General features: G+C 39.5%; 1 protein-coding gene across 6 annotated transcripts in view; it reads left to right on the top strand.

Moving 5' to 3' along the window:
* phf14 (PHD finger protein 14) overlaps positions 1-15647 on the top strand; it is a 77736-nt gene that overhangs the window by 31131 nt on the left and 30958 nt on the right. For 2 of the 6 annotated variants that reach the window (XM_046416993.1, XM_046416994.1), the window contains exons 14-16: positions 849-1011; positions 7460-7522; positions 9392-9513. In XM_046416993.1, coding sequence (XP_046272949.1) covers positions 849-1011; positions 7460-7522; positions 9392-9513 — 348 coding nt within the window. Of the gene's footprint in view, positions 1-848; positions 1012-2776; positions 3094-7459; positions 7523-9391; positions 9514-11485; positions 13988-15647 lie in introns of those variants that run through there. The other 4 variants (XM_046416997.1, XM_046416996.1, XM_046416999.1 and 1 more) reach the window with 4 other exon arrangements.

The following is a 15647-nucleotide window of genomic DNA, read 5'->3' as shown; positions in this document are numbered from 1 at the left end:
ATAATAACTTATTATAATGATATTATGATATTGACTGTTATAGAATGCTGTGAGTCCTTACCACAGCTGATAGTTGAGGTGTGTGATTAGCGGGAAACACAAAGTATAGCTGAAGCTGATGTAAATGTCATTGCATTCTGAGCTGATGATTGTGTCATATGAAAAGTCAGAGGATGCCATTTCTCACACAATTCAATATATCAACTAAATTGATTTAAAAAAAAATGATTGATTTTGTTGGCATCCAAGAAGTTGCTTTATTTCTGAATGCTGAAATCTTAAAATTTAGTGTAGTGTACAGTTAATCCTGAACATGAACACGCATATCAAATTTCATTGCAAGATAAAAATAACAGATGGTTCCTAGAGCCCCCCTGTTAGCACGATGAATAATTATCAACATCTGTCTGGTGTCAACAACGACTGAACATTATAATCATCACAAAGATTAGAGTTGTGTCGATTGTGTTGGATCGCGTACTGTTTTCACTTTGTGCACCTGCTGTCGGTTATACATTTCTTAATGCACAAATAGATTTATCAGCACCAGAAAAATAATCCTAGATTACTTTATTACCTCTTAAGGACAATCATTGTCAAACAGTTAAGTATTGACTGACATTTTGCAGTATCATTGAAAAAACAGTGCTTTATCAGAGAGTAATCAAACATATTGGTATACTGATTTTCTTTTTTCACTCAGCCCTATTGTGTCATTTGGGTTTTCACCTTTTGATCAGAAGGAGCTGTGAAGATCTGTTTGTCTTTACAGTAAAGACTAACGATTTGGGCCTGTGATAATAAAATCAATACAGTTCATTGAGAGGAACTCTCTCCCTTCTCCTTAGGCAATGCTCCGAGTGTGACCAGGCCAGCAGCGACGAGGCCGATATTGCCATGGAGACGCTACCCGATGGCACCAAGAGGTCCCGGAGGCAGGTCAAGGGACCAATCAAATTCATTCCACAGGAGATGTCGCCAGAGCCCAAAAAACATCAAGTGAGAGGCACGGTGTGTATTGACACACTGGAAATGTAAAATGTGTTCATTAGAAATATATTTCATTATGAGAATATATATATTTCATTATGGAAAAAAGCTGTTTATGTTACTGCTAAAGATAATGAAACAGTTGAATGTTCGGGTTGTTCTCCACTACAGTTAGAGTGTGAAAGATATCAGAGTTGACTAATTAATTGATCTGTATTGAACATGGTGATATCAGAAGACTGATGTTTTCAAACAAAAGCACTTTTGGTAAAGAAGACTGTTAGACCGAATACGGAAGTCAGTGGAAAAAAGAAACTAATGTGGATTTGCTTGATTGGAACTGTGGCAGAACGTGTCCACTCAAACAGAAAGAGAGGTAAGAATGGAGAAAAGATGGCAGAAAAAGCTTGGATCGAAATACTTGGTACCTTCCAAGAAGAAGGTCTTCAGATTAGTCTTTGTGCTGTCACTCACTCTAAAAACCTTCAAAAATTCTTTTAAATAAAGCAAGATTTTAAATTTGGCCACTCTGGTAATTTTGAAGCTATTTAAAAATGGGCTCATAGAAATATGTGGGAGCAGACATTCAGACACAGACTAGAATCTCAGCCTGCAGTTCAAGTCAAATATTGAAGCATCAAGACCCTACAGAATTAAAACACTGATGTCAGAAAGCTGTAGTGATTTTTTTAATTTTTACTGTTTAAAAAAAAATCAATTGATTTTAGCACTTGTCATTAAGATAAAATCTCTAAAACACGGAGAAAGAGGATTTTGCACTAATAAAGTTAAATGTCAATCCAAATTTATTAAGGAGTTAAAGGAAGCTGGAAGCACCCTACTACAGGGAACAAGTTTTATCACCAGCTGATGTAAAAAAACACAATAAATCAAATGAGAAAATCAACCACCCTAAGTATTTAAAGAAAACGTAAAATGTTAGCTTCTCTAAAATAAGAAATAACTTACAGAAAAAACATTCACCTCAGTCTTGCATGCACAGATATGATTTCCTCTAATAATGCACATTATTTGGCAGGCTGCCTTAACATTATGTGTGAATATATTTTGAGCTTAATCTGAGTCTTTTGTCCCAACAAGTTTTTTTTTAATCCAAAAAAATCTGATCATAAAACAAGTAATAAACAATAAATATGTGCGTACTTTTAGTAATACCCCAGATTAACGTTCTAATGTTCAGCACCAGTAGATATTCATACAGTTGGACAGTTTGGAAAGCCATTTAGACTACAGCGTTGTCAATCTCGTGACAGTGTTGCCATAAATCTTGTGGCTGTTTCCCTACGACCCTTCCTTCCACCATTAAAGAGTGACAGTATGTGCACTGTGTGAGCTGTGAGAGGGAACAGAACCCTCTCACCATCCCTCACTGGATCTACTTATCTGTGCCGACCATGCTCTGATCCTGTGATACAGAGCAGCCTCCCCGCTCCCTCAAGAAACACTCCAGATTGATATCTGACAGCTTGGTGGTGAGAAGGGGGAAGAGAGGCTGGGTTTGTCTTTCACTTCCCTTTTCTTTTTCCACTGTCAATATATGACCCAGTGCCTGGGTCTTGAGGAAACTTTCCCCTTTGGACTGTGGATTCTCACAGCAGAGTCAGTGCCATCGTACAGACTACAGTGTCTGTTACAAATAGAGAAATGAACAAAGAAAAGGAGGAGTGTCTCAGCCACTTCTCTGCTTTCTGCATTCTGTCTGTCTTAGAGGGGAAACAGTGTTAGAGCACAGTGACAGTCTGGGTTAATGTGTTTTTCTGCTCAGGTTTGGAAACCCTGGGCCCAGACGTGTGTCGAGGACCCTGCTGGAGCTCTCAGGGATTAAGCAGCTTTCTGATTTTTCTCACAGCCACAGCCACTCGGGCGAGGCACTTCATTGCAGCATTTATCTTCAAATGCAAGACGTGCAATGGCAGACGCTAAAAGGGCCCTGCTTTGCATTTTTAATGCTTTTAACAGGGCACCCGAGCGCTGGCACTTTTCTAAAGCCATGTTTCAATTTATCAGGACTGGCTAATCGACCTCCTACTGGCCTCCAAGGCTGCAGTATGTGTGTGTGTTTTAGGGAGTTTGCATGTCAGGAAGGTGTGTGTGTGTGTGTGTGTGCATGTGCATGTACATGTGCGCCTGTGCCTGCACATGCACGTGCACATTTACATGTAGCCAGAAGGGCTAACATAGCCTAGTGCCACCTTGATGAGCTGAGAATCTTGTGGCTGTTACTCATGACTCGTGGCCTGTGGTGAATGGTGCCTACTGGAGGAAAACCTTTAAAGTCAGCCTAAGAAGCTGGATTTTATTTAGCATGTGCGTAATGTCGCAGCTGTAAAATTAATGCTCTATAACACACTGTCTGATTTTACACAGCTCTGATAAAGATAGAGAGCATCTCTGTCCAGACTGAGCCTCATGCTAAGGCAACTTATTAATATATACTAGTATTTAACAGAAAGGCAACCCAGCTTTTATTTGCCTGTGTTTTGTCTCCTCTGTCCTGTCTCCATTGTCAGTCAACAATGCACTAATTGATTGAATGTGTTTTTGTGAAATAAAAAGTTGAGGTACAAGAAAATCATTCGAAACTGAGAGTAGAAAACTGGTACCAGGCGTGTACACAAATGGGAGGAATTCTGGTGAAACTACTTACTTACTGTACATTCTCCATAAGCTAGTGAGCAAGGCAAGGACAGAAGGTGTGTGTCTGTGTTCAGTTCAGCCTCTTACTAAACTCAACACTCACCGGTTATTTCCATCCACTCTCTTTCACCTTCTTCCTCCTGTATGTTCATGAAGTAAACTTATAGGACCTTAACTACATTTCCTCTCCAGTCAGCAGTCAACATGGATGTAGAGAGACCAGTTACCGTATGTTATAGCATGGCTTGCTGCTGCAAATAGGTTGAGAAATGAGAATGAAAGATGAATTCACCTTTACGCTCAAATGTTTAAAAGCTAAACTCTAAGCTCTCCTCCCGTTGGCAGTCAGTGCGGGAACTCCAAAGCCCTGCTACATGCGTAACTTTATTTCTCAAGTTCAATATTTTTATCTCACATGAGTACGCTTTGCTTTGTATGCAATCATGTCGTACAAAATGAATGACTGGCAGGGTGTAGGTCCTCAGAAGTCAGCTGAGTGGTAGGAACAAGGTCCGAGCCACTGTCCAGGATGAAACAACAAAGATCCAGGAATACATCAAGAAGTTGGCCCCCAGACATGAACTAATGAGTGAATACCTCAGACAGCAGAAACCTGACACTGATGAGGAGGACAAACCATCATGGATGGTAAAGCCCTTGCATGGCATGTACAACTGTGAAAAAGTGGCTGATATCAAGAAATCCTACCAATGGCTGCAGAAGGCTGCATTGATGGACAGCACAGAAGTGATAATACTGGCTGCACAAGAACAGCTCAGTACAAGATTAACAGAGGCTAAGGTCTACCACACCAGACAGGACCCCAGGTGTAGTCTGTGCAAAGATGCAATTCAGCATATAACAGCAGGGTGTAAGATGCAGGCAGAGAGAGTGTAAATGGAACGTCATAACAAGTAGCTGGCATAGTATACAATAACATCTGCATTGAGTATGGGCTGGAAGTCCCAAGGTCAGAATGGAGGACACCTCCTGAGGTAGTTGAGAATGACCAAGCCAAGATCCTGTGGCACTGACAAAATGGTGATAGCGAACCAGCCAGACATTGTGAGGAGAAGAGAAGAGAAGAAGGCAGTGATGATAGATGTAGCAATCCCAAGCGACAGCAACATACCAAGGGCGGAGAGAAGAGCCAGAAAGAATGTCAAGAGTAAAAACAACAGTGGTGCCAGTGGTATTCAGGGCACTGGGGGCTGCGACCCTAAACTGGAAGAGTGGCTCCAGCATATTCCAGATACAACTATATCAGTGGCCTCTGTTCAGAAGAGTGCAGTCCTAAGAACAGCCAAGTTACTGCACAGAACCCTCAAGCTCCCATACCTCTGGTAGAGGACCCAAGCTTGAGGAAGACACACAGCACCCCAGAGGGCATCAGAGTAGGATTTTATATATATAAACTTTTTTATATATATATATATATATATATATATATAAAACATTTTTACTACTTTGACTGTATTGGGCACTGTCATCCCTCCTCTTTGTCCAGGTCTTTGAGCCCCGTTGATGCAGTTTGCCTCTAAAATCACAGCCTTTCTTGTAATACTCTAACAAATTCCATGCTCGTGCAGAATCAGTGCGACTTTTGCTTCCAAGTGATAGTGGTATCTCTCACCATCGATTCCATGTCCATTGTTGGTAATTCACTTAGAAATAATGTAAAAAAGAGACTCCTTATAACTTCAGATTTTGCCTAATAATCATCCGATCTATGTGGCTCATACTGACATGTTCACACTCCCCTCTCCGTACATTACATAGATCTTAAGTGTTTCTAAACTTCTAACACTATTTTTTCAGAACAGGTAAAGCACCACTGACATGCCGAATCATGTCACTTATGAGTAGCCTGCCTAACTTAGTCTGAAAATAGCAATATATATCATACCTAGCTAAGATATGTAACATCTATATATAAACCTGTGAATAAAGGGAAAGAAAATGGTCAGGTCCAGGGTTAATTTTCTGACCCGTTACCATTTTTTTTTAACCCATTTCATTCCGCTCATTGTGCCAGTAAATATGCAGTGGTTCTTCTACAGGGTCTTGTCCCCCTGGGAATTACTTTTGAAAAAGTGGTTTTAGAATTTTTAGAATGGATACATAGTATTAACAACTACAGAGTATGGCATTATGGGTGGTTTGTAGCCTTTGTAGCCAAACTTCTTGAATTTTCTTTTAGATAATTAATTCAGTCTGACAGGGAAACTCCAATTGCCTCTAACTATAGTTGTTAATGTAGTTAGAAAAACAGTAATATGTACAAAAATAATGTGTGAAAAAGTTCAAAGGAGTGAATAATTGTATGTCCTCTTTATTAATTTAATGTAACGACATCCCCATTCAAACATAAGCAAATTAACAGGAGGTTTAAGGGAAAATTCAGGGTTCAAGAGACTAACTGAGGGTGGCTGTAAAACGTTCCTCCTAATTGGTCATGATTTACTGCTGTCTTCTACAGCACTAATGTTAAAACCTCCCATATGAACATATGGCATTAATCAGTTGGAAATTATGAGAATTAAGTTAATATATCTAGTTACTACCACTTCCTATGCTCGGTTAATTTCTCTAATCCTGTGTGAAATGATTCATGCTCGTTAAAGATGCACTGATGTACTTAATTAAAAGATTGATTTTGCCTGAGACTTATAAACTGCCTGCAGTTTTAATTTCCTCACCTGAGCAGAGCCTGAGATTAGCTGAGCTGTGAGGCTGAGCTTTTTCAGATGAACCAGCCACTGAACTGCACTGTGCATTCCTTGGCCTTATAGATTACTTCAACAGACACTGCTTTAATGCAGAAATAACTAAATAATGTCAGGCCTTTTGTTTGGTGGTGCAATCCCAGGAGAAATAGAGGAAGGTCTGTAGGAGTCAATTGGCAGCATTCTTGCGCTTAGCATTCTTAATGATAAGTGCTCCATCTGGCGACTGGTAGCGAGCCAAAGGCGGCAGATGGAATTGTTTTCACAATCTGTTTAAATATGTTGTCGATTTTTCTTCCCCTTTTAAACCCTCCCCAGCAGGTCCAACTCCTGCTTGCTAGCAACAAGAAGGAGATGTTTGATTTTTTTTTTTTCCTCGTGCTTATTTCAATCTCCTACAAGAAGAAAGCACACTTCAGACCAGTGTAGTGGATAGGTACGTTGCCAGATGTCCATCCAGCATTGTGTAGCTTCCATAGAAAGAATGTGATTGGTATCCTAGCTTGTTCAGCAGTCATGTTTAGTGCAACGGCATCACTAATTATGGAACTGGTTAGCCATATTTGCTGTGAGTTAGGGTAAGTTGTTACAGACAGCTAGTGAATTGGTCAGCTCATCTCCCTTGCAATCTAAACCACATCTTTATCGTGTTTTAGTTGTTCAGTAGAGATGCTTTTAGTAGAATTTTAAGTTCAATGAAAATATAGAGAATTGATTTACTTATTTTACCTGATCAGGAGGTAAGGCAACCTGTCTGAGAGGCAACATTCAGGGTAAAAGTCCCGTCCCTGCTGCTTATAAAACTCATTACAGTGAGTACGCTGAACTCACTGAAGCCAACTAAGATCAGAGTATCAATATTTTGATCAGCTCAAAGCTTCTGCCACCTGGCACAGATACTGTCATTGTTTACAGAGATTTTAGTGAGCGAAGCAAACTGAACTTGTACAGACAGAAAATCCTCTCATCTCAAGAAGGCGTTGACCCACTCAGAGGAAAGTAAAATACAAATTAAAATTTCTTAAGAGTTGTAGTGCGTTGTGTTTTTGGACATTGCTTAAAAGTGAAATCTTTCTGTTCCACAGAGAACTAGAGGGCAGAAGAGGAAGAGAGTTCCCATCTGTGAAGACAGAGAAGATAAAATTGAGGTTTGTCACTTAATTTTGCCACCGAAAACCACTACTGTTGTTCTGTCTCACATGCTACTGACATATTCTTCAAGTTGTTTATCAGCCAGTTCACCTCTGCTCTTTACCTTCACTAATTGCTTTACTTTGTGGAGTAAGTTTATTTGTCTTAGACCAACTTATATTGCTTATAGCTAATAATATGGTCCATTTTATTAAAAAGATATCAGTAAATGAATGGTCTTCTGCTTATCTTACTAAGCATGTTTTTTTTTACTGCGGGATTTGTATATATTTAAAGTCAGAGAAATCATTACTGTGTTGTGTGGGAGAAATGAGCTCATCAGAATATAAAATTCAAAAGAAACCTGCTTGACCCTGCCCCAAAGCGATGCTTACCCTCTGCACAGCATGGATTTCAATATAGAAATGATGTACATGGAGGCAGGCTTGTACATGCTGACAAGAATGAACTTTGAAGAGAAAAATCAATGAAGTGATTTGTTTATTTTACAGCTCTAGGCATGGTGATATATGAATTTAAGAAAATTTCAGTCAGTCAGCAGAGGTGCAATTCTAACTTATTTTTATTCACTCATTTTCTTTGTTTTATTCATGAATCCTTACCATGCAGCCTTCTGTTATTCAATTCAGTTCAGTTTGTTTATATAGCGCTAATTCACAACAAAAGTTATCTCATGACATTTTCCAATTAGAACAGGTCCAGACTGTACTCTTTAAATACATTTTGTAATATAGAGAACCCAAAGTTCCCCCTTGAGCAAGCACTTGGCCAAAGTGGCGAGGAAAAACTGCCTTTTAGAATCAGAATCGGAATCGTCTTTATTGTCATTGTAAGTGAAGAGGTTTCACATTACTAGGAATTTGACTTGGTGATTGGTGCAAACATAGAACGTGAGAAAGAGTAACATATAATAGTAGAATAAAATAGAATAAGGTAAAACAAAATAAAATAAGTAAAATAGAATAAATATATTTCTGGAGGTTGTCCAAAGGTGAGGTAGTGCAGGGTGGAAGTGTAGTGCAAGTAGGTGAGGTAAACAGTGCAAATGGTCAGCAGGTGGATAATGACATGGGCATAAATCAGTGCCTGTACTGAAGAAGGCAGAAACCTCAGAGCAGACCCCCGGCTATAGGTGGGCGGGCATCTGCCTTAATCCATTGGGTTGAGAAGCTTTGCTTTTTTTCCAAAAGTGTAAGAAATGGTTTTGCATTATCTACAAAGAATGAGCCAGGAGGTGTTTAGCGTAACTTAAACTGGACTTAAACTTGTGGTTTTAAGGGAAGTTATTTGATTGACCTGTGCCGTAGAATGAATGCTTTTAAAGGTACCAAAATATGTAAATGATCATTATCATAAGTCTCACAAGGGGAAACCATATTATTTGTAGTGAATATGAAGTACAAGCCCTCACAAGAGCCAGCAGTAATAGTCAAGTAGAGTGACTGTAGTCAGATTGGGTCTTCAGAAATAGTTTTTTACTTGCTTTAAAATCAATTCTGGGCAACACCCCTAAAATGGGTAAATGATGTGTAATTCATTTATTCTGAATTTTGAAGGGTGCTCCAAGATCTTGACGCAATAATACTTACAAACCAAACAATCAACTTTATAAATGACAGGTTTAAAACTGGTCTTGAGACTGATATCTCTCTTCTCACCTCTTTGTCTCAAAAGAAAACCAAAAATGTTGAACTATTGCTTTGATCAAACACAACACAAAGGGCAACACAGAGAATGTGCTTTTTTCCCTGAATTGCATTCAGGAAATCTCTAACTCCCCAGTTTAACATTTCATTTCTTTTTGCATCCCAACCACCAACAAGTGTCAACACAGCTCTCGATTCTAATCAGCCGTGTTTCCATAGGAACCACTGCCACGAGAACGCCGACAACGGCAGTCTGCAATGCAAAAGAAACCCAAAGCCGATGACACAAGAACTGAGTGTACAACCTGCAAAGGACCGGGCGACAATGAAAACCTTGTGAGGTAAGGGAATGTGTGTGTGTGTGCTCGTGTGTGTGGAGGTGGTGGTGGGTGGGGATAAGAGAGGGAACAGGGGAGCGAGGTTATTAGACATGCTGTGTGTGTGTGTGTCTGTTGGTCTCGTGAGGCAGCCATATCCTCCTGATGATTAAAGTTCAGTCTTCATTAGGCTCTGACCGTCTGGATTCTGCAGAATGAGGGGGCTGGGGGTATCTTCTCCATAGGCCCTCTATATTGACCTGCCACATACATTTGCACAGTTCATTAAGGCATAATGAATAGCACAATTTATTCTGCTCCTTTCTTGGGATTTCAGGTGTCAGGCATCTAATAACCAGGATTTTTCTTTGACATTGGAACTGTGTGAGAAAATAAAAAAAACTAGATCACAGCGGGCACCGTGTCGGCACATTGTCATGTGATAAATCTCTCTTAAAAATTTTCTAAGTTGTCATCTGACCAGAATTCCTTTCATGAAAACTGTCAACTGGCTCACTGTATGTTGAATCAGTTTGGCTTCTTGAACTGCCATGCTGAAACAATTCAGTGCTCACTACTTTGAGTGTGACATTGTACCACTTGTTTAATTGTACATTCTCTAATAGTGGAAAGGAATCTTTGAAACCTGCGACACAGACATTTGTTCAGTTTTTAAGTTTTTAAACATGTTCTGATTTTAACAGGACATCACCATAATTTCCCCTTCACATCGACTTTCATTTTCTGTTCCAAACTCCAACAACTTGACCCCTTGTCTTTATACATTCAGATGAATGTCCATTTCCTTACTACAACAACAGTTATGCTGTATGCAGTATTCAGCATTTTTACGATTATCTCTTTCCGATTGCTTATATCAACAAATTAATTAAATCAAAAGTTTCAGAAAATGGAAATACCCTGGTAAAAGTACCTCAGACTTGTATTTTAGGTAGTACTAGAGTAAACTGTACTGAGTGAGTGTTGCATTCAATCAAAAATTATTCTAACTTTTGACACATTTTTAATTTTACTGCAAGTGTATATCTGTTCCAAAGAGCGGTTATTGGTCTTCTTGACTGCCAATGATCAGTATTTGTGTCGGCCCTAAAACCGTTCCAGTCAGTTCCATTCACATCACTCTGCTCAGTAGGGCGAGAAATACAGTGGTCACTCAATACTTAATTCCACCTCCTTCTACTCGATAGCTGTTAAACTACTGTCAGTGACTGTTCAACTACTTTCACATTTCAGCAGAAATAAAATCTCTTCAGTACTTAAAAAGATTAGTCAATCAACATAGAAGAAAGAAAATGAACAGCCAACTGTTTTGATAATTGTATACTTGTTTAAGTCATTTTTCAATTCACGTTTTGTGATGATATAACTTCACACTCTAGGAGAATGTTCACCATTTCCTGATGAAAATCTTGATTGCAGCTCTCCCTTTTTGACTTGGTGTTATATGCAAGTATTGCATTCCATTCAGTTTGCTGTTTTATCCTTCAGCTGTTGAAAGAAACTTTTAACAGGAGAGTGGTTAGCATGACAAGACTCCCAATGTACAGTATGCTGAAAATAAGATATGTCATTTCAATACACACCATATATATATTCCTGATTCCCCCCCCCCTATTTGTGAACAGCTCAAATTTTTCCCATGCAGATATAAAAGTCATTTTAACAATGGCTTTTATTTGAGAAGTTAAGTTACTTTCATCTGTACTACTTTACATAGCAGTATGTGTAGACAAGAGGCATCAAGGATTTGATGCTTTCTCATTTACATCCATGCAGCGACAGCTTGTACTGCCTTTTTAAAATGACACGATGTCCATGGCAAGAGCAGTATCAGGGAACTAGACCTCAACACTTGAATAGCAAAAGGTGTTTCTGTGTTGCTTGTCATGCTCTTGAGACAGTGTTAAGTTGTGAGGGTTGCTGCTCGGGGTGTGAGGTGTGCTGCCCTGACTCTTTCTATCTTTGCATTGCACAGGTTGTGAGAGCCGGGGCAGCCACCTCACCTCCCCATAAAAACTCGGGACAGATGACCGTTGGCTTAGAGACAGAGAGAGGCAAATTGAGGCGTTTGAAGAAATGGCGCTCGAATCAAACTGAAGAACGAGACCGTCATGCTGCCCCACAACCACCTCTGATCCAAACTGGGCCGTCAGCTGTCCGACGCAAATTGAGCGGAACTGTCTCAATCCAAAACATGGAGCAGAAATGCTGAAGTGTTGTTGGAGCCAAATTTTGTGGGTTATTTTTTCATTCCCAACTGCTTTTACACTGTACAACTAACTTGGTTGATTATTTTTGTGACCAGTTGTGACTCCAGTTGCATCTATGCAATTGTCTGCATCTGCAAAGTTTTGACCAAGTGAGAAAAAGTTATGTATTTATACAATTCATGTATTAAACCACTTTGGCAAATAACCACATTACCTTTCTTGCGCTATATAGTTAACATTAATCAAAAATAAGTAGAGATACTAGAGCTGCCACGATTAGTCAATTAATCAATGGTGATCAATCAGTGTGCTAATCATTTAATTGTTACCGTCATTTACAAACCGCATTTGCTGATTCCAGATTCTTAAATGTAAGGAACTGCTGTTTTTCTTTGTTATTTATGACATTAAATGAATAGTCTTTGGGTTTTGGACAAGAATAGTAAATTGAAGACATCATTTTGAAATCTGTGATGAGAAATTTTTCACTTTTTTTTTTGACATTTTATAAATAGATAATTGAGTGATCATGAAAATAATCCTCAGATTAATAATTGTTAGTGGCTGCCCTAAAAGAGACCCAGATTTCATTTGTAAGATATTGAGTCATGGATTCATTTAATGGTGTCATTACTTTCTTAATATAATGTATTTCCTTTAGAAATAGAATGTTAGACAAGTAGGAATCTTTCAGCTATGAAGAGGAAATCATTTTGATTTGATAAAATAGCAATATACCTGTTATTGAAACATGAAGACACTGAAGAAACAGCTTTCTAGGTGACCCATGGTATCTTTAAGTCTGTGTTCAATTTTGGCTGCTTCATATATTAAGTTTGTCTAAAGTTAGCTTCTAGACTGCTAACGTGGTAGCTGAGCTTCCCTCTGCAGGAAATGAATGGAATACCGTTGCTTGCAGTGTAGAGGCACAACAAAAAATCTCAAAGTGCTGTGAAAAGCAGAAAACAGCTACGCTTAGTTGATTTTTGCATCTTCTGATTTGGAATGCTATCCGGAATAATTCCTCTCTATGCCTCTAGGTGCTGACCTGTGAATTCTTTTAGATTAACACTTTTCTTTTTCATTGGTACTATACTGGTGCGCTGTGACCTCTCCATACGACTTCTCATGAGTACCAATTAGTATTATTGATTGAGGTCATCTGGCACCCAGTCACCCTGAGCATTTCGGTGTAAATTTGATTCCTTGCAAACACATTTGAATTTAGGCTTCCCCAGACTTGGGTGTTGTGTTGTGTTTTCTAAATAGACGGAGGAGCAGAATTAACAAAAGTCGGTGTTGTGTACAGAAAAGCCAACTGTTTGTTGTTAGCAGTAAAGTAATGATACCTTAAAGCATCTGTAGTAGAAACAATCTAGTGTCGTTAGCGATAATTACAGTTAAATATTAGTCTAAATGTCTCTTGTGTCTTAAGGCATTTAGAAGTCTTCCTCTGTCTCCATATCTTGAAGTGACAGTTAAACTGACACGTCCTCAGAAGGAAGCCCAGCTTTGTCTCCATGTCCCTGGTGGCCCCTAGTCAGTGCTGTCAAAACAACAGTTGCTTGCTGCTCTGTCAGAGCTCGTGACAAGTGTCATATTCTGCCCTCATATGTCACTCTGTTGCCTATCGAGGGCCCTATATGCATGCTTTTGGGGACAGTCAAACCCATGCAGTTTACTGCTTTGTGTTTCTCTAGAGTATGTCCAGAAACAACGCCACTTTGGGTTTGTCTTTAGAGATCAGGTCTGCAGAATGCCTTGCTGACTCTTCACCAGTCCTTTGCCATCATTCATACTCAGTCGGTCTAAAAGACTGTGTATCAGTTCTACAAGTGCATGGATATGTATTTACTCAGATCTGTACAGTAATTTAAAACTGAAAATAAGTGTGTGGTCTTGTGAAAACTGAATGCCAGGTAGCTGTGTAGTGTGACGATGTGTAAAGTATTTATTGAAGAGGCCACACATACCTGTCTTTTACTTTTTTGTGCTTACATTCTTGATATATCATAAACCTATGAGTTAAACTCTGATTTGTGATGTAGTCCTAAAGCGACTACTGTATTTTTTAATTTGCTAACCTTGTTTACAGACATGCATTTAAGGGAATATTTCTGATTAATTGTGTACTGTATTACTGTGATACTGTATGAAGTAAGACTGTGAATGTGGCTGCTGTTGTGTATGTGAAGTGTCTCAGCCTTTGGCCTATAGCTCTTGAAAATTAAGCAGAGCTTTAATAAACTCTTGACTTTTTCACCTTATTGCCGCAGTGATAAATGAGTGTCAGCCAGCTAATTAATTGTTCTAAAGGTGCAGCGGCGGCGGTCCGTTTGTGCGTGTAATGCCCTCTGTCATCTGTGATTTATCACCTGGGAAGTGGCCTTCTTGTTGGGGAGGCATGGCTCAGACGAAATGTTGCCTCTCAGCCTATATACACTATAGTCAACACTGATCTGCTGGATTCTCTTACTGCAGTAACTGACAAGGTTTAATCAGCAGAATCAGCGTAGAGTTTTTATTAAGCTGAAAACTGTTTGTACACAGTTTTATGGTTGCTGGTTACAAATATCTTCACCTTGACATTTTAATGCCTAAGGGTGCAGAAAATTTCTCACATCTGAAAGAGATCCAAGACCTCTTAAAAATTATTTAGAGCAAGGATCATAATGGTAGTCCATAAAAATGATCAGAACTTCAAAAAGAAGTGTTGATCAATTGTGAGACAGTTACTTAATCTTGAAACCTGGGGAGACAGTTTCAATCTGGTGTTCACTTAGAAATGTCAATATCTGAGAAACATTAACACCTATCAGGTGAACGGAAAAGGGATGAATCCAAGCACTAGATGTCAAAAATATGCACAAACAATCACAGACAAATACCAGTTAAACTGTAACAGAATTCGTTAACGTAGCAATATTTACAATCAAAACTACCTCAAATCAATAAAAGCTGTCATAACCTGTGATTGAAAATTAAAACAAGCACAAGCAAATGTACTACAGCTAAAGCAAGCTAGCACAACCGGTGTGTGTGTGTGTGTGAGAGAGAGAGAGAGAGAGGGAGAAAGAGGGCAAAGATGGCGGATGACGTCACGTGACTGACAGTGCCATGCCAAGTTCGAGATGGCGGGCTTAACTGCGAGGTTTGAATGTAGAGTACGGAGAGCAAAAGACCACATGGTCTAACACGTGTGACCAGCAGGGAGATGGCATCGAAGCAAACAGAGTTTATACTACCACGCTATCCCTATGCTCAGGTGTCTGTGGATGACTGTGTGTAGGTGGGTTAGTGGAAGAGAGGAAAGAAAGAGGAAACAACAGCAAACAGAGCAGGGGATATCCCAATCCCCACCGAAACAGAGAAAGCTGTACTTTTTTACCATACGGTAACAAGGCAGGTGAACTGATAATCGTCTGGCTCGGCACCAGTCCTTTAACTGGTAAAATCTCAGGTTATTGGCTTGGTCGCAGTAGGCTTGACAAAAACACTTGCCGCAAAGCATTGAGTGCAAATAGACATCTAGCAAATAACAGAAACTGCACAACATTCAGTAAACAAAGGACACAATACAATAATGCAGTTAGCAAACAATAAATGTAACACGACGCCCAGACTTGAGCCTCTTACTTTACGTTGCTCCAAGGTGATGGAACATAAGCTACCAATTCAGCTACCTGAGAAGCACACCGAGGTTGAATCAAACACAAGCAAAATCAAACTGTGAGCAGAATGAGTGAGATAGCCCCCTTGGATTGTGAGCTTTTATAAGATCACAGCAGGTGGGAATAATCATCCACCTCAATCACCTGAAGTGGGAACCTCGAAAGAGGTGGAAGAAACAGAAGCCAGCCAAACAAACAGTATATATTCCCATCACAGACGTCCGTGGCTGAAGCTGGCGGGCTCTTTGTTTGCTCC

The sequence above is a fragment of the Scatophagus argus genome, chromosome 17 (assembly GCF_020382885.2).
Source record: "Scatophagus argus isolate fScaArg1 chromosome 17, fScaArg1.pri, whole genome shotgun sequence".
Lineage (NCBI taxonomy): Eukaryota > Metazoa > Chordata > Actinopteri > Scatophagidae > Scatophagus > Scatophagus argus.
This window is presented reverse-complemented; position numbering and strand designations above follow the sequence as displayed.